This window comes from Hemitrygon akajei, chromosome 11 (genome assembly GCF_048418815.1).
Source record: "Hemitrygon akajei chromosome 11, sHemAka1.3, whole genome shotgun sequence".
In the NCBI taxonomy this organism is placed as follows: Eukaryota; Metazoa; Chordata; class Chondrichthyes; order Myliobatiformes; family Dasyatidae; genus Hemitrygon; species Hemitrygon akajei.
In genome coordinates, this window is record NC_133134.1 from 113,790,314 (window position 1) to 113,810,133 (window position 19,820).

Consider the following 19,820-nt stretch of genomic DNA (forward strand, 5'->3'; position numbering starts at 1 on the left):
ATGAAAATACAATGAAAGTGCTTTGCAACATAGTTCACATAAAGCTGTTCCCACTGTGTGTACATTTTAGACAAGAGGACAGGTACTTGATAACTACATCACCTTGATCTATTTTGACCAAAGTTTCTGGAAACAATCTTCTACCACAAACACCGAGAGCTGCACAAAAAACCTCCACGGCAGACGGCCTGGTATGACTGTAAGAAACTGCAGAGAGTTGTGGACACAGCTCAGCCCATCACAGAAAACAGCCTCCCCTCTAGGAACTTTGTTACACCTTTTGCTGCCTCAGTAAGGCAGCCAGCATAATCAAAGACCTACCTACCCACCCTGGACTTTCTTTCTTCTCTCCTCTGCAATTGGGAAGAAGGTAACAAAAAAGCCTGAAGCTGAAGGACGGCTTCTAATCCGCTGTTTTAAGACTACTTAATAGTTTCCTGGTGCAATAAATTGCACTCTTAAACTCACAACCTACCCCGTTAGGAACTTGCAACTTGGTGTTCAGCAGCACTGCACTTTCCCTGCAGCCATACACTTTATCCTGCAATATTATTGTTTTGACTTGTACATCAATGCACTTCGTGATAATCTGATTTGCATGAACAGGTAAGCAAGATGAATTTTTCACTGTGTTGCAATACAAGCGACAACAAAAAAAACACCAATTCCCAAACTCTTGGGATTAGAGGGAAGGTTCTCCATTTGAATTGGAGGTAATACATAACTTGTTGTTATGCACTCAGTGAATGAGTGGCCCTAACAGAACAGCACTGCAAATCCAAGACAAGATGGAGCAGGACAGTGCTGATAATCTTCCCTTGCACATAGTACCCTTGGCAGAGATGCTGGCTCCAGGAGGAGCTGCAGTGTAATGCAGATAGTAGCTGACGAAGAGAGTGGATGTTTAAAGTAGAGGTTGGGATGCACGTTGGGGTGGCCTGGGTTTAGTGTTGTGCTTCTCAATTTGTAACTGTAATCAGCCAGAATTATCACATTACATTACACACTACTGACTTGCGTCTTGTACATTTTCAAGTTTCAGATTATCTTTGGAAAATATGACTGGTGCATGTCATTAGCAAACCCCAAAATGCATCACTGTATACTTCCCACATTTAGTCTGCCAATTTTTTCGGCTTCAACCTCGGTATCATTTTCATGTTCTGTTGCAGTAATCATGTAGATTTAAATATAATGTAATGCCTATTTAGTGATCCCTTATCAGAACTTTCGAAGGACATGCCACCACCTCCATCCAACCTCACCATTATTTTACCAAAAAGAGTTCAACTATTATTTTTAATCAAGTGCTTTTTTTTTCCCCTTAAGAAATCTTTGATAAACCCTGTTTTGTCCCAGATTTCTTCACCAACACTTTCCTATTAGGGCATATATGTCAAACTCAAGGCCCGCGGTGGAATTATCTTTGGCCCGCGAGATAATATCTAATTACTATTACAGCTGGCCCCAGTATTCGAAGCGCCTATGGCGTATGATATGGCTAATGCTGAGTTTATTCAGGTACCAGGTTTTCAGGGTTTTTAGTGTTTATTCGGCAGTCTTGCTCGGCAGTCTTCTTCATAAGAAACGGAATTTGTAAAGTGTAACACTTTTGTAGTTATAGCAGAGACTGAGACACATGAGAGCAGGCTGAAAAAACGGAGGCAACGAAAGCTGTGTTCGCACGCGTCAGACTGATCCGGCCCGCATGAAGCTGCATTTTGCTCAATCCGGCCCGTGACCTAAAATGAGTTTGACACCCCTGTATTAGGGGAAAGAGTATTTAAAGAGGGTGATAAGATTTGTATCTTCCAGACCTCTGACCTGCGTCCAGTCCTATGTCCAATGAGATGGTTTCCACTCTCACTTGGCAGAGCAGAGTGAAGCAGAAAGTTCTTGTCATGCAGGGACACAGCTCATTAAAAGCCAGCACTTTTAAAAACAGAAACAGCACAAGGAGCCTAGGCCACAAAACAGCTAACAGGAAATTGTGCATCTACAATCCAGGACTGACATAACACGTGTGATATGAATGCGTCAAGGCCCACATAACAAATGCAAATTAAAACTAGGGTGCTAATTAGCCTCAAACGTATGTATTCTGTCACCTATCCTGTTTCAGTAATTGGAAAGAACTGTTTTCCTCACCCAAAACCTACTTTCTCCACAACCCTACAATTAGCTCTGAAGTGACTAGTTGCATTTCAGCCAGGTATGGAGGTTAATGAGCAAGAGGCTGCAGAAGGCTATACACCAAGGCAGCTCCATCAGAAGCCTCGTCACCATCAAGGTCTTCTTCAAGAGGCAGTGCCGTAAGAAGGCACCATCCATCGCTAAGGGTCCTCACCATCCGGGACAGGCCTCTTCTTGCTTGTATCATTGGAGAGGTATAGCAGCCTGAAGACCCACAAATGATTCAGGAACAGCTTCATTCCTGCCATCATCAGATTTCTGAACCACTCCTGCATCATTCAGAACAGCACCTCACTATTCCTTTTGTTTTTGCATTATATTTTGTAATTTATAGTACTTTTATGTGTTTGCACTGTACTACTGCTGCAAGACAACAAATTCCATGTCCTATAAACAGTGCAGTGATAATGAACCTGTTAGTGAGGAGGGAGAAGAGAGAGTATAGCAAATTTCCTAACAATTTTCCAGATTGGAACCTCCATTCGAAGATGCAGAGCAAAAGAAATTTGCAGTGAAGAAGTAAGTTAATAAATCGACTTACATCACTCCAACAGACATCCAACACAGGACCCGTGTGCATCTGCTGCGCCTTTGGAACAGTTTGCCCATTATCCTGAATCTCCCAGCAACGCACCTTGCAAAATATAAACAGAGTTCAATAATGGCAACAATTATGATGGTCCATCAACTTAAGCTTGTACAATAGAAAGCATTGATCCTTGAAATAACTGGCACAGGGGTTATTTCTGTATGGGATAAACAGCTCATGAAGAATTAATGAACTAGAAAGCGAATTGAAGTTTTATGAGACATCGGTGAGGCCCAACTCATGAGTGGGCCTTGACGCATTCGTATTGTGTACAATTCTGGTCAACTACCTACAGGAAAAATATCAATAAGATTGAAAGAGTATGGGAAAAATTTACAAGGATGTTGTCAGGGCTTGAGGTCCTGAGTTAGAAAGGTTGAATAAGTGAGGACTTTATTCCCTGGAGAGCAGGAGAATGAGGGGAGATCTTATAGAGACGTACAAAATTATGAGGGGTATGGATAGGGTAAATGCAAGCAGGCTTTTTCCACTGAGGTTGGTCACACTACAACTAGAGGTAATGGGTTAAGTGTGAAAGGTGTTTGTGCTCAGCCCCCTGCTCCATTCGCTTTACACTTATGACCATGTGGTTAAGCAGAGCTCCAATGGCATATTTAAGTTTGCTGAAGACATCACTGTCACTGGCTGAATGGTGGCACAATAACCTCTTACTCTTATTTAACTATTTATTACCGTAGATGTCGGATTATAAGCCGCTACTTTTTTCCCACATTTTGAACAGCTTTGAACACTGCGGCCTTTAATACGGTGCGGCTAATGCATGGTTTTTTTCATGCCGCCAAAAACATTTTGCCTCGTAACAGTAGACCAATAAAATTGATGAGTAGTTCACAGAGGTCCAATGAAATTGTACGATAAATCAAGCGCACTTTCACAATTAAATTATTGTAAATCAGTCATTTGTACTCACCCTCATCAACATGGAAAACACTCGAAGAAAAGCATTGTGCTGCCTTTATGGCAGTTATTTAGTTTATAATATTTTCGCTTAGTAATTCATTTTCTAGTTAAAGTTAGAAGTGTTTTAACTATATTTGTTTTCTGTACTACATCGCGGGATGCTATGACGTCACACCCGGTTTCGCCGCGTCTTGTGGGAAATACCGGTTTGCGATAAACGGGAAGGAGGGGGCGAGCGGCATTAGATCTGAGCGAACGCTGCTTTTAAGTTAAAGGCGATCAATAACTTTTCCTGGTAGGCTGCAGTATATATATTTTTTACCAGTCGTTAGGAGATATTGGAATGTTGTTCAGTAAAAAAGTATACGCAACGTATATTTAAAAGTAGCCGCGTTACAGGCACGGTTCGAAAAAAAGCATTTGCAATATGTATTTGTTTATGTTACCATATGGATTTAATTAAAAGTTAAAAAATCCTCACGTGTAATATCTTTCTGTGTAAATATCTCATATTACAACGTGGGACACCTGCAGCCGAAAATCCGGTGCGGCTTGTACAAGTACAAAATTGATTTTCTTTCTAAAATTAGAGCCAGCGGCTTTTAATCAGGTGCGCTCTGTAGTCCGGAATCTACGGTATATATATTAAAATAGAATCCAGAAGACCACGAACCAGTCCTCATTGGGGATCAGAGATGGAGAGGGTCAGCAACTTTAAATTACGGTGTTAAAATTTCTTTGGACCTTTACTGGGCTCACAACACAAAAGCAATTATGAAGCATAGCAGTGCCTCTAATTCCTAGGTATTTGCGAAGATTCAGCAACTTTGACTAGCTTCCATAGATGACTGGTGGAGAATATTTTGACTGGCTGTATCACAGTTTGTTATGGAAACACCAATGCCCTCCAACAGAAACTCCTATAAAAAGTAGTGGATACAGCCCAGTCCATCTTCCCCACCACTGAGCACATCTACACAGAGTGTTATCACAGGAAAGCAGCATCCATCATCAGGAACGCCCACCACCCAGGCCATCTCTCTTCTCACTGCTGCCATTAGGAAGGTGGTACAGGACACCACCAGGTTCAGGAGCAGTTACTACCCCTCAACCATCAAGCTCTAGAGCTAGCGGGGTTTAACTTCACTTGCCCTATCACTGGACTGTTTCACAACCTATGGACTCACTTTCGAGGACCCTTCATTTCATGTTCTCAATATTTATTGCTTATTTGCTTTCTTTTTGTATTTGCACACTTTGTTGTCTTTTGCACACTGGCTGTCCACCCTGTTTGACTGGTCCTTCATTGATTCGATTATGGTCACTGGATTTACTGAGTATGCCCATAAGAAAATGAATCTCAGGGTTGTATACGGTGCCACTCATGTACTTTGATGATAAATTTACTTTGAAAACACAGAGGATTCCGCAAAAAGCCAAAATGTTAACTGAAATGGACAAATACCAACAACGTCCCAGTTGATCCAAGTGACCCCAACAGTGGATATATAGAATCATGTAGATTAATTTGCTGGTCAATCCTTTTCATGCTTATTATATATAAGAATGCACAAGAGCAAAGGGAATTAATGACAAGGTATAGTGTGAGATATTTCCTTCTGGTGCTGCCTTCACAGGGCCGGATGATAGCCCTCCATGTAACAGGCTGCACACGGCATCTGACCCTGTTGTTAGGAGAATAATTCTGCCTTAGGCAGCTCCATCTGTATTTGGCTGGAACCTGCCTGCAGTTATGCTTGCCCTTTTCTAACATTGATGAGTGCAGTGATTAATCAATCTGGCATCCACTGTTTAGTGCATACAAAACTTAAGACTGAAAATTGGCACAAAGTGTAAAACAGCTTATGATTAGACCTCACTTGTCACAGCCTAAGAAACAAAACATAGAAAGATAAAAAGTTCAAAGTAAAATTTATTATCAGAGTGCATACACGTCACCACATACAACCCCGAAGTTCTTTTTCCTGTGGGCATGCTTAGCAGATCTGTAGAACTATAACCATAAACAGGATCAATGAATATAAACTATGCAAATGCAAAAATAAATATTAATAACAAGAGCATGAAATAACAAGATAAAGTGTCTTTCAAGTCAGACCATGTGGGAACACCAGAAATAGATTGAGTATAACTATCCCCTTTTGTTCAAGAGCCTGACGGTTGAGGGGTAGTAACTGTTCTTGAACCTGGTGGTGCCAGTCCTGAGCCACCGTACCTTCTACCTGATGGCAGCAGCAAGAAAAGACCATGGCCTGGGTGGTGAGAATCTTTGATAATGGATGCTACTTTTCTACAGCAACATTTCGTGTAGATGTGCTCAATGGTTGGGAGGGTTTTACTCTTGATATACTGGGTCGAATCCACTACCTTTTGTAGGATTTTCCACTCAATGGTACTGGTGTTCCCATACCAGGCCATAATGCAGCCAGTCAGTACATACCTATAGTTGTTTGCCAAGGTTTCTGATGACATGCCGAATCTCTGCAGACTCTGAGATTCTTGTGCATGATTAAGTACCGGTAAGTGTAATAAGCATACACACGATTGACTGGCAAATTAATCTACATACTCCTGAGACGATAAAATAATGACTGGAAATACACAACTGAATTGCTAGTGTGTCGAGGAAGAAGAAACACAATGAAGTAAATTAGCCTTAGAGTCTTTCCAAACAACCATGGCCAAACTATGGTCAGACCCATATCTCTCAGTATAACTGTACCCATTTTGGGCTTGACATGTGCATCATTCCTAGTTTCTCCAGATGTTAGCCTTGAATGTCCTAGTCCCATTATAATGAGTGAGTTCCTTCATTCTAGTTAAATCAGCGTAAACCAGTAAACAATTGCCATCCGCGGGACCATATTTTTTTTAAAATCAGATGCCAGGAGCCATTGCTCCTCCTAGACATGTTCAACCCAGGAATAAATTGAGGCATAGTACTAGAATTCTTTAAGTAGCCGGGATTGATACCTGTGCATCCTGTGACCAAGAACCTCAATTTGAACACGATTATATTTTCTGTAATTATAAATGTTGCAAAATCCCCAATAAATTGCCCTAATTTAGTTACGAATTATATTAGCCATGAGGAACAAGGCTTGTTTTGCAGTTGTTGCTTTGTCGGTTGTTATATTCTGTGTTGGTGTGTTCTGTGTTGTTTTGCCGGGCGTGGTGGGCATGCTATGGTGGCATCGCGACACTTGTGTGGCACCCCCAACACACCCATGGGTGTATTGGCTGTTAATGCAAAAGGTGCATGTTTCAATGTACATGGGATAAATAAATCCAAATCCGAAGCCATATCCTCAACACTTTTGTTAATAACTCCCTTTTTAGCACGTGTAGAATTAGATGTATATTTTGAGTCAATGATGGAAATCTAAATTAAGACGAACAAAAAAATGCTTTGAGAAGTCTGGTAAGGCAGTTTGTGCATGCAGGAAGGCGAATTTGGACATTCAGCAGCGTGAAGCAGGGACACAGCTAGAGAAAAGGAAATTGAGCTGGGATGATGTAAAGAAATAAAAGTCTGCAGGAGCTGAAATTAGCAAGTGTCCTTTTCTCACTGTTACCAACAGGTAGGAGATACAGAAGCCTGAAGGCACACACTCAGTGATTCAGGAACAGCTTCTTCCCCTCTGCCATCCGATTCCTAAATGGATATTGAAGCTTTCGACACTACCTCACTTTTTAAAAAAAAAATACAGTATTTCTGTTTTCGCACATTTAAAAAAATCTATTCAATATACCCAATTGATTTACGGAGCGACCACTCCCCGCTGAACATCAATGGCTCCTTGGTAGAGATCGTTAAGAGCACCAAATTTCTTGGTGTTCCCCTGACAGAGAATCTCACCTGGTCCCTCAACACCAGCTCCATAGCAAAGAAAGCTTAGCAGCGTCTCTACTTTCTGCGAAGGCTGAGGAAAGTCCATCTCCCACCCCACCCCCCCATCCTCATCACATTCTACAGGGGTTGTATTGAGAGCATCCTGAGCATCTGCATCACTGCCTGGTTCGGAAATTGCACCATCTCGGATCGCAAGATCCTGCAGCGGATAGTGAGGTCAGCTGAGAAGATCATCGGGGTCTCTCTTCCCGCCATCACGGACATTTACACTACACGCTGCATCCGCAAAGCAAACAGCATTATGAAGGACCCCATGCACCCCTCATACAAACTCTTCTCCCTCCTGCTGTCTGGGAAAAGGCTCCGAAGCATTCGGGCTCTCACGACCAGACTATGTAACAGTTTCTTCCCCCAAGCCATCAGACTCCTCAATACCCAGAGTCTGGACTGACACCTACTTACTGCCTTCTACTGTACCTATTGTCTTGTCTATTATTTATTGTAATGCCTGCACTGTTTTGTGCACTTTATGCAGTCCTGGGTAGGTCTGTAGTCTAGTGTAGTTTTTTTTCTGTGTTGTTTTTACGTAGTTCAGTGTAGTTTTTGTACTGTTTCATGTAGCACCATGGTCCTGAAAAACACTGTCTCGTTTTTACCGTGTACTGTACCAGCAGTTATGGTCGAAATGACAATAAAAAGTGACTTGACTTACTTGTTTATTTATTATTGTTATGTTTTATTTTATTTATTACTTTCTCTCTCTTTGCTAGATTATGTATTGCATTGAACTGCTGCTGCTAAGTTAACAAATTTCACGTCACATGCCGATGATAATAAACCTGATTCTGATTCTGTTAAGCAATAACCAGCATCTGCTTTTCCCAAAAGCTGTGATGATAGAATATAGAACGGTGTTAGAGGATAATAAGGTGGAATCTCAGTGTAGAAGATGGTGAAGAAAGAGGACACTTGTAGGAAATGCAGGATTACGAAGTAAATATATCACCAGCACAATCTGTTACTCACATCATTGGCCCAGGATCCAGCGATCAGGAAGTTTCCTGGTAACGTAGGGGGACTAAACTCCAGGCAGCTGACACTGTCATCGGGAGGAGATGTCACTTCAATATCCTGTGAAAGCAAACTGATTAAATTTGGGCATGACAAAACACATACCGGCAGCAAAAACAGGCTGCTCCATTTCAGTCAATGAAAGGCTGATCGAAAACTGAAGTGCATCTCCCCCCGCCCCTCCCCACACACAATAACACCTTCCTCAGAAACAGAGTGCTCTTCCTTTCCTCACTTCAACTGAATGGCATTGAAGGTAAAGGCTCCATGAACTACCCTCACACCATTCTTCCACTCCAAAAACTAGCTTTGAAATCTAAACTTGTGATCAATAATCACTCTCCATTTAACTTTAAAGTTTTCTGCTTACCTTAATAAATAATAAGAAATCAAGAAATGAAGTCCATGCACGTTTATATACAACACTTTCAAACTATTTTCATGAATCAGTTGGATTAGTCCAAATGAAAAGAACTTCTAAAATTATTGATGGCATCTTCTCCCTGATGTCTGTGTTGGGTCCTTCTCATTCCGTGCTCATCTTCAGTCTTTAAAAATTTCCTGCCACGTTAGAAGCTTCTCAATTTTGCACTTTCCTTGCAATAATGGGACACCCGCAACCTCACCTTCCACTTTACTGAACTATAATCAGCCATCTAGAGCAAGGCATCCTCTATGCAGTCCCCAGATGCCATTTCCTGACACCGTGTGACTGCAGGAATAAAGGTGTAGACTAAGGTGTAAGGTGTAGGAACAAAGGCGTATGCAGCGAGGTAGCGTAGTGGTTAGCACAACATTTTACACTTCCAGCGACATGGGTTCAATTCCCGTCACTGTCTGAAAGGAGTTTGTACATTCTCCCAGTGACCACGTGGGTTTCCTCCCACAGTCCACATACATACCGGTTGGTAGGTTACTCATTAAATCGGGGTTTGCTGGGCAGCACTGCTCGAAGGGCCAGAAGGTCCTGCTCTGTGCCGTATCTCAATCAATCGAGAAACAAATAAATAAGGGGCAAATTCAGAAATGAGAGGCACAAAAGGACTTGGGAGTCCTCGGGCAGAATTCCCCACAGGTTAACTTGCAGGTTGAGGCATTAGTAAGGAAGACAAATAGTGCGTTAGCATTCGCTTCAAGAAGACCAGAACTCAAAAGCAAGGAGGTAATGCTGAGGATTTATAAGGCACTGGTCAGGCCTCACTTGGGGATTGTGAGCTGAAAAGATGTGCTGGCGTTGGAGAGCGTCCTGAAACCTATGAGGAGTGTTTGATGGGTCTGAGCCTGCACTCACTGGAATTCAGAAGAATGTAGGGGGGGGGGTAAGAATCTCACTGAAACCCATTAAATATTGAAAGGCCTAGATGGAGTGGATGTGGAAAGGATGTTTCCTGTAGTGGGGGAGTCTAGGATCAGAGGACACAGCCTCAGAATACAAGAACATCCCTATAAAATAGAAATGAGCACAGGGACAAGGACAGGAAATTAAGCTGACATATGTGCCAGTGTAAACCAACAAATGCACGGCTGGGGAGCATGGACTGCAGAGTTTTTAAAAGAGTGAAGTTTGGGGTAGACGATGGGAGGGCAGTCCATGCAATGATCGTATTCAGAGGCAAGAGTGACAAGTATAAAGTTTAGGCAGTGGCTGAACTGAGGCAAAACCAAAGCAAACCCATCATGGAACCTGATGCTTCTAGCTGAAACATGTCACCAACAGGCAAATAAGACATGTAGAAGCAGAGCATAAATCCTTTCGAACCTCTCAAAGTACGAGCATGAGTGACAAGAGGGAGCATTGCAGAGGCTTTGGTGAATCAGAAAGAGTCAGTCCCAGCTGGATGGTGCAAGAGAATCCTTGGAATGGAACGGTGCAGTCAACTGTGGCTGCAGCTAAGCTGAGGCAGATGAGGAGGGATAGCTTACAATGGCCAGAGAGAAAGATAACATTATTTTACTTTGAAAAGGCTCACTTCAGTGCCACGAGGGTTAGAAATTTGAATGGAGGGATTCTAATATGGTCTGCTGGAAAGTTGGGCATGAATCCAAGGGTTCTATAAGGCACTGGAAATTGAATATTATGCAAGAACAGATTGATCAAGGATATTATTTTGATAAAAGAATCAATTTGAAAATAGGAACAAGGCACCAAAGGAATCAGTCACATCAACGAGCTAGGGACAAGTCAGCAGTTTGATGTGAATTGGAAATTGGTGACATGTTCAGATCTATTCAGAGAGGACAAGCTACAAGAGGAAGACAAAAATTCAGGGCAAAGGCAGGAAGAAAACTGAGGGGAAGGAAATCGTGTATTCCAGGAAAGAACAGCAGAAAAATCAACTGTGAATCCTGCTGCCAAGCTTTTTTTGGTATTTGCTTTCAAAGAGATGAAGGCACAAGGGCATAAAAGTACACTGGAAATACTCAACAAAACAAGCAGCAGTGTGGGAAGAGAAACAGTTAGTCAACCACCTCTCAGCAGAAATGATGGCTTGATGTATATTTGCAGCTCCTTGGGCTGCACTTACCTTCATAGGATTGTGGTTGTCCGTCGCTGTCCCTCCAAACATGCCCCCTGTTCCAAACCCTGTACTTGTTCCAAACAGGCTCATTTTAGACTCTGTGAACAATTACATTTTGAAGTCAGATGATGATCATAGCAGCACTTTAAAATAGAACAGTGCCCAGTAACCACTGTCATCTATGACAAGGTTTGCAGTAGCGTTGGATTCTTAAGCTTGTAACGTTCCCAAATGGAAGTTCCAGTTGATTTTACTCTGCAAGTATGGGACCAGCTCTTCTACCTCACCACTGCCTGGTTACATGACAGGGGGCCTCATATGGCTGCAAGGCAAGCTGTTTTTAAAATACATTTTCAATATTTTTGTGAACTTTCCAATATAACTACCTCAATGTCAATTAAGCCTGTTGGTGTGCCTCACTACACCTGCACACTCCATTCTCCAAGGGCATCACAGATCAAGGTTGGGAACCTCTGCTTCAGAAGGCGGGCAAAAGCTCGATGGAGTATGAACAGCCACAGAGATCTGTTGGGCTGAGAGCCCTGTGTACGTGTTAGGAAAGGTCTTCTAGCACGCACATAATGTGATAGTTCCATTTTTGAATAATTATGAACAATACTGTCTAGCTGGGAAATAAAAATGAAAAGATGCACCATTTGTTTCCTTGTATTATTTCATGGGCCTGATATAATAGGGTGTAGATTATTACTAAACATCATGCACAGTGTATTGTGACACTGCGACAGTACACTACAGGACAGGATCTAGAGCGAGAAACAATACTCTTTGGAGACATTCCAGAGAATGGGGGGGGGGGGTCGCTGGGCAGGAGGGGGTGTCAGAAGGAGGGATGGTGGGAGTGTTGGAGGAGGGAGGGAGGGGACTGTTGGAGGAGGTAGGGGGTTGGTGGTGGAGGGGGTCAGGGGGTGGTGGGAAGGAAGGTGGGAGGGGGTTGGGGAGGGAGGGATGACGGGGGGTTAGAGGGAGGGGGGAGAGAGGAGGGGGAGGGGGGGGAGAGAGGAGGGGGAGGGGGGAGAGGGGGGAGAGGAGAGAGAGAGGGGGGAGAGAGGGGGAGAGAGGGGGAGAGAGGGGGAGAGGGGGAGAGGGGGAGAGGAGGGAGAGAGGGGGTTGGGGGAGAGAGGGGGTTGGGGGAGAGAGGGGGTTGGGGGAGAGAGGGGGTTGGGGGAGAGAGGGGGTTGGGGGAGAGAGGGGTGAGGGAGGAGGAGGAAGGAGGGCGAGGGGCGGGGGGAGGCTCAGAGGGTTGTAATGGATTGGAAGGGGATGTTGCGCGGTTGAAAGGGCAGGGTGAGCCTGGGAAAGGACAAGAGGGGCGGGGAGGTGCTGAGGAGGCCAGCAGGGAGAGCCTGAGGCTGGGGGGGTTGATTCGAGATTTATCCCACATTTTCCTGTTCCCCATCCCCCGGCCGCTGCCCATTCACCCACCTGGCTGCTCAACGCACGCAAAGTGACTCCCACCGGCTCCAGGCCGGGCTCCCCGGGTCTCGGTTCACTGGACTGCGATCACCGATAACTGGGCACCGTGTCCCCGAGCCGCCGCTCACTTGGCCCCGAGGCTGTGCCGATGATCCTCAGCGGTCGCAGGCTGACTGACGGACGGACGGGAGACGCAACAAACGCGAATGTACTTCCGGATTCAAAACGAAACCGCTCCACCAACAGTTACGGCGCGTGGGGGTTTTATATATGCATTTGTCTTATTCTTCTGGTTTCAAAAATAACTTTATTCAGAGTAAAATGTATACAAAAGAGTTTAACAGGTTCTTGATTCGACATGGCATGAAAGGTTACTGGGAGATTGTGGGGCCGAGGAGAGGGAAAAAAGATCAGCCACGATTGAGTGGCTGGGCAGACTCGATGGGCCAAATGGCCTAATTCTGCTCCTATGTCATGGTCTGAGAAGAACACGGTGCATTTCTATTTTTCGTGTCGTTCGCTTTATTTCCCAACTTTGTTGATACTTCCCTATCTAGTAATCGAAGGAGCCTAGCCTGTGGTTCTTCCTCACAGAGCCCTTGCCTTGGCTGCACTCAGCCTCAATGCATCCCTCAGAGACTCTGGATGCTGGAAGTCTTGAGCAACACACACAGAATGCCAGAGAAACTCAGCTGTTCAGGCAGCATCTATGGAGTGAAATAAACAGGAGTGATTAAGGCAACACACACAAACTGCTGGAGGAACTCAGCAGGCCAGGCAGCATCTACCGAAAAGAGTACAACCAACGTTCCAGGCTGAGACCCTTCAAAAGGCTTGCAGAGTTCCTCCAGCATTTTGGGTGTGTTGCGGTGCATTCCCCAGCACGTGCACACGAAGCCTGGACTGTGCCAGTCAGCGGCATTACCAGTGGGGTGGCCAGCAGAGAATGGGTAGAGGATTCTTCATTTCTAAGCAAGAGCTTTGCAGGGTGTTTGATCCAAAGGAGGGGAATGGACTCACCAGTTTGCTCAAAGGTTCCCCCTTGAAGTTACTACATACTACTCTCACACACTCATGTCTGAAGAATTGTAATTAGACCTCTTTCTGTTCTTACATATATAGTTGGTGGTGTTTGGCGTCCGTCTGTCTCAAAGGACAATGGATGATGATCATCATCATCACAAGCCTGGGGCGGAAAGTATGGAGGTCCTGAGGTACCCCTCTCAGCCTCACCAATGTAGTCCAGAGGAAAGCTTATGAGGCAATACGTTTGGCACCAGCTTGGCTGCAGGATCTGCCAGAAGGATGTTCAATGTTGTACTGCCTTAGGGGCTCCACTCCGGATCTGCTGTCTGGGTTTACTCCCATAGCCTTCGTCTCTCCCGGACTGCCCACAAGACAATGGGGCTATTTACCCATAGCTGGGGATCTCGTTCACGAGCACCAGATCATGTCCACACACCAGTGGGCCTGCGTGCTCCATGTGCAGGGGCCAGACCTCCTCCCTGTATACACATGTATGTTGATAATAAATTTAATTTGAACTTTGAACTATGTGGTACAAATCCCATACAACTGTTGGTACCAATTTTCCTAAAGCAAAATGCTGGAAATCTGAAATAAAACATTTTGTGTATTTTTTTTCTAATTTATTGCATCTGGGATTACTGTGAGTCATAGTCACTTCTCTTTCAGAAATACTCAGCTCTTCTTTCAGTGAACTTCTATTCTCATTTTACTGTTGTGGTGAACTAGATATACCTGTCTGACTGCTCCTGTGGCTCCTCCCACAGACCCTGCTGACTGCTCCTGTGGCTCCTCCCACAGACCCCTGTATAAAGGCGACTGTGGTCTGCTGCTCTCCCTCATTTTCCCAGGATGTAGTGTTGTTCTTCAGTCAATAAAAGCCGATATCTCACTTCCTAAGTCTCAGCGTGAGTTATTGATGGTACATCAACTGTGACCATCTTTTTTGTTTCTGCTTTCCACCCTGTTTTTAATAAGGTGTTTACTAAACTCCCTTCCACAACCATATCTCTTCACTTCAGGAGTGGCAATATTCTGAATCCTGCCCTCCAGATTTTGTATCCATCTGTGAAGGACCAGGGTAAGCATAAAACTGGGAGAGCAGGTAAAGGTGAAAAAACAGGGGTTTTATTTACCCAAGATATTTACAAACTCAACAGAACTGTTCTAGAGTCCAAACTTGAATCAGCTAAACAGAACTTGGTTACAAAAACATAATAAATACTCCTCAAACCAAGTGACCCCACTCATCTCCTGACTACGGGTTTATATTCGATGCTGGCCAGTCCATAGCAAATTGCAGGGGAGAGAAAACATTCCTCTCCTTAAAAAGATACGGCATAAATGAAACAGCTCCAGCGAACACTCCTCTGGCTGTGGCAGAATGGCACAAATCAATTACCCAGCCCCATCTACTTAGGCTGGTGTAATGCAACAGCTCAGTCATTTGCCAGATTATCAGGAGGATGGTTGGCTACAGGACACTTTAATATGCCCGGTTGATGCTGCGGCTTGTATTTGCAGCCGCCACACCACCCGTGATCACAGATACCTTCCATATTTTCAGTCTCACACTGAAATCTTGGCTTAACACCATATATCTGCAAACCATGCTTTCAATTTCTCTTCAGTAGGTCTAACTCACTATCTCATAGCTGTCCTCACTTTAATTCTATACTCAATGTCCACTTTAGTCCATCCACTTCAGGGTTCAATGTGTTATGTGTTCAGAGATGCTCTTCACTGTTGTAACACGCGGTTATTTGAGTTACTGTCAACTTCCTGTCAGCTTGACCAGTCTGGTATTCTCCTCTGACCTCTCTCATTAAGAACGTGTTTTCACCCACAGAGCTGCAACCCACTGGATGTTTTATGTACCATTCTCTGAAGACTGCTGTGTGTGAAAATCCCAGGAGATCAACACCAGCAATCATTTCACAGTCAGAGTAACTTAGATCACATTTAATCCCCATTCTTTTCTTTAGTCTAAACAACAGCTTGACCATGACTGCATGATTTCATGCACTGGGTTGCAGCTGCTTGATTGGCTGATTAGGTATTTGCATTAAAGAGCAAGTGTACAGGTGTACCTAATAAAATGGCCACTGAATGCAATTCATCCTTTTCTACATCCACTGGTTTAACAAATCAGTTTTGTTTCTCTGATATTGAGGATCACAAGCTTCAACATCTCTTCCACTCTAATACTCCCCTGAATCCTCTTGCACTTCGCTCTGTCCCCATCTTCCCTTGCCGTGTTTCACTACTGATTTCCCCACCTTTCCTCTCCCTTTTATTCAGTCTTTAACTAATGCCCCATACTCCATGTGACGTTGAACACTACTTTCCCTGCCTTCATCCTTCTGCCAATTTTTCCAGTACATCAATGACTGTATGAGTGCGACTTCCTTCATACACATGGAACTTGAAAATTTCAACACTTTTGCATCCACAACTTGTGCTGACGGCTCATTCCACTCTCATCACCCTCTGAGTGAAGAAGTTCCCCCTCATGTTCCTCTTAAACATTTCACCTTTCATCTTTAACCCATGATCTCTAGTCATATTCTCATCCAACCTCAGTGGAAAAAGCGTGCTTGCATTTACCCTATCTATTCCCCTTATAATTTTGTATACCTCTATCAAATCTCCCCTCAATCTTCTACATTCTAGGGAATAAAGTCCTAACCTATTCAACCTTTTCCTATAACTCAGGTCCTCAAATCCCGACAACACCCTTGTACATTTTCTCTGTACTCTTTCAATCTTACTTAAACATTTCCTGTAGATAGGTGACCAGAACTGGACACAATACTCCAAATGAGGCCTCACCAACATCTTACAGAATTTCAACATAGCACCCCAACTCCTGTACATTGATTTATTAAGGCCAATATGCTGTCTTTATGACCATGTCTACCTGTGATGCAGCTTTCAATGAATTATGGACCTGTATGCCCAGATCCCTCTGTTCTACCGCACTCCTCACTGCCCTACTGCTCACAGTGTAAGGCCTATCCTAGTTGCCAAAGTGCAGCATCTCACACTTGTATACATTACATTCCATCTGCCATTTTTCCAGCTGGTCCAGATTCCACTGCAAGCGTTGATGGTCTTCCTCACTGTCCACTACACCCGATCTTGGTGTCATCCACAAATTTGCTGCTCCAGTTTACCACATTATCATCCAGAACATTGCTATTGATGACGTAACAACGGACCCAACACTGATCCCTGCAGTACACTACTATACACAGATCTCCAGTCAGAGAGGCAACCATCTACCACCACTCTCTGGTTTCTCCTGCAAAGCCAAAATCTGATCCAATTTATTACCTCACTTTCCCAACCAACCTCCCATGCGGGATCTTGTCAAAGGCCTTGTAGACAACATCTACTGCCCTGTCTTCATCAACTTCCCTGGAAACTTCCTCGAAAAATTCTGTAAGGTTAGTTAGGCACAACTTACCATGCACAAAGTGATGTTGACTATCTCTAATCAACCACTGTCTATCCAAAAACCTATATATCCACTCCCTTAGAATACCATTCAATAACTTGCCCACTGCTAACATTAGGCTCACCAACCTGGCTTATTTTTAGTTTTTCTGAAGGCTGTGTGATGAGGGGTGGTTGGATGTAGGGCTGGCAAGTACTGTGGATGAAGAGCAGTGAGGATGAGGGCTTGGGATCTCGCAGGTCAGTAAGTTCTCTTCGGTCGTTGGGTTTGGGGATCAAAGGTCTGGGCAGGCAGGAGGCACGAGTATCCTCTAGGTACATAAGGCAGTGAGTCTGGAGCTTGGGTCCCATCATTTGCAATTCCTGGGGTGATACCGTAGCCTGAAGGTCAATCTGAAGTCCAGAAGTTCAATAGCCGAAGTCTGGGAATCTGCTGGAGGCCCAGAGGCAACCTGTTGTGGGGTTGGAGGATTGTCCACGTGTGTTTGAGTGGGTGCTGGGAGGGAGGAAAGGGGCTTGATTTCCTGTTGTTCTGTTGAAAATTGTGGGCATACTATGTTGGTGTCGGAATGTGTGGCAACACTTGTTAACAGAAACATGTACTTGTAATAAGTAAATAAATTTGATTCTGTTTTATATTAGTAAAAACAAACACAGATCATAGAACATCTCTGTTCAGCACAGAAGTGTGATCCAGGGCTTTCAGTTGCCTGTCACTTTAAATCTTTATCCCCTTCCTACCTCTCTCCTCTTTTCAATTCCCAAGAATGTTTCAATGAAACACAAAGGGAACACAAGGAGTAGCAGTTATGGGCAGTGTAGCACAGTGATGAAAAGAAAGGGCTGCAGGTCAGGGGTCATAATCATTGGTCCTTAAATTCAAATCCCATCATGATAGCTAGGGAATTTAAACACAGGAAATCCTGTATGTTATAGTGGTGCGGTAGTTAATGCTGCTATCTCACAGCCACTGGGTCTCGGTTCATCTTGATGTCATGTGCTGGGTGATGCTTGCACATTCTCTAGTGACCATCTGGGCTTTCTTCCACATCCCAAAGCTGTGCTTGGGTGATGGTTTAATTGGCCACAGTAAATTGACCCCAGCGCAGGAGGCTGGCAGAGTAGGTGGATGTGTGAGAGAAAACAGGTTTCCAGGTAATAAGTGGGGAATAGGATTGCCAGGATAGACTTGAGACCTGGTGGGCTGAGCAGCTTCTTTCTACAGTGAGAAACAGTAATATGAAAAAGCACCTCTCTTTCTACAAGGTGCATTGCAGTCCTCAGGAATTAATGCCAAATTTATCTATTTCAGATAAGTAGCCTTTCCAGTTTCGTATTCCACTTTTCCAGCATTTCCCCCAATTTCATTCAGCACCATTTTATCCCTCCTCCAGATTCACCCTTTATTGCTCGCCAGCTTTTACCACTCTCTCAGCCAGCACCACCACCACTTGTGCTATTCAGTCTCTCCCCATCACAGACCTCCTTTGCTCTCTCTGCCTGTCTCCATTTCTCTAGAAATGAAAGATTGTCTTTTATCTTTATGCCTCACTTTGAGGAAAGAGCAAGAAGCGAGGTTCAGTTCTCAGACAGGAGCCAAGAATTCCAGTGAATGAGCTGGCAATGCACAAAGACATGTTTGACATCAGAGTACCCAGGAAGCCACCCCATGCAGAATTACACTGGCAATGGAGGAGATGCCAAGAGGTCAGTATTAAGAGCAAAACTGCATTCCATCTCCTAAAAGCTGATTGACATTTAACCTTACTACCTCATTATAGCACAAGGTGAACTTTGGATCCACATTTCCATTGCTGTAACATTGTCTGACCCAGACCATCTGCTGAAGCAGCTCATTCAAGTCTTTGGCTATTCCAATATGCTTCTTGCAAACTGCCTCCTGTTGTACTCTTTGTAGGCTTAAGCCCATCCAAAAAATAACTACTTATGTTCTAATTCAAACCAACTTTTTGTTCACTCATCGCCCTGTACTTGTTCACCCACAATATGGCCCAATTAAACAATAATTTGGTTTGAAAACTATAACCCTCGATTTTGAATATTCACTGTGGACTTACCCGATAGACTTCGCATACTTTTTAAAAACCACTGAGATTCATGCATTTCTCTAATTCTTCCCTCATGTACATACCTAATTTTAAATACTCAAGTCATCTATGGCTTTAGATGCCAAGGTCTTAAGCTCTGAAAATCATTTACTAAACATCTATGCTAAATATTCTCTCCAACCATATTTCATCATTCTTTCTCATTTTCTCTTATGTGATCCTGTGTGAGTTTTGTTTTTAACAGGCTTTTGAAGAACCTTGGAAAGTTTTGCTACGAAAAGGGCAATGTATAGATAGTCTTGTTATGTTATTTCTATCCCATTTATAAAATTGTTGATAGAAAATAGAATTGGACCATGCATAAACCTGGTTGCTGATTTACATCATCAGCTTATCTTTTTAATTGGCAAGCTTGTTGATAAAAGATCCAAGTATCTAAGGAATAATGGAACTCTGCAATTAGTTTTTCCAGTTGGGCATCACATAACAAGGTAAAGGAGCATTATTAATGCATATTGAATCAAGTCTTAATTCACATTTGCTGTGAATTAGGAACTTAAGAGCTAAAGTATAGAATTGCTTCAAACACATATGAATTATAAAGTTTATTAAAGGAGAAATTGAACATTACTATAATATTTGATCATATCAACCATTAATTCTAA

General features: G+C 43.5%; 1 protein-coding gene across 1 annotated transcript in view; it reads right to left on the minus strand.

Annotated features, from left to right (window-relative positions):
• rae1 (ribonucleic acid export 1) overlaps positions 1–12,795 on the minus strand; it is a 30,125-nt gene extending 17,330 nt beyond the window's left edge. Inside the window, exons 1-4 of the mRNA XM_073061542.1 lie at positions 12,611–12,795; positions 11,174–11,265; positions 8,604–8,708; positions 2,735–2,827 (exon numbers count right to left, since the gene is read on the minus strand). Of these exons, the coding sequence (XP_072917643.1) occupies positions 2,735–2,827; positions 8,604–8,708; positions 11,174–11,257 (282 nt within the window). The 5' untranslated portion in view covers positions 11,258–11,265; positions 12,611–12,795. The remainder of the gene's footprint in view (positions 1–2,734; positions 2,828–8,603; positions 8,709–11,173; positions 11,266–12,610) is intronic.
• Positions 12,796–19,820: the final 7,025 nt, after the last annotated feature.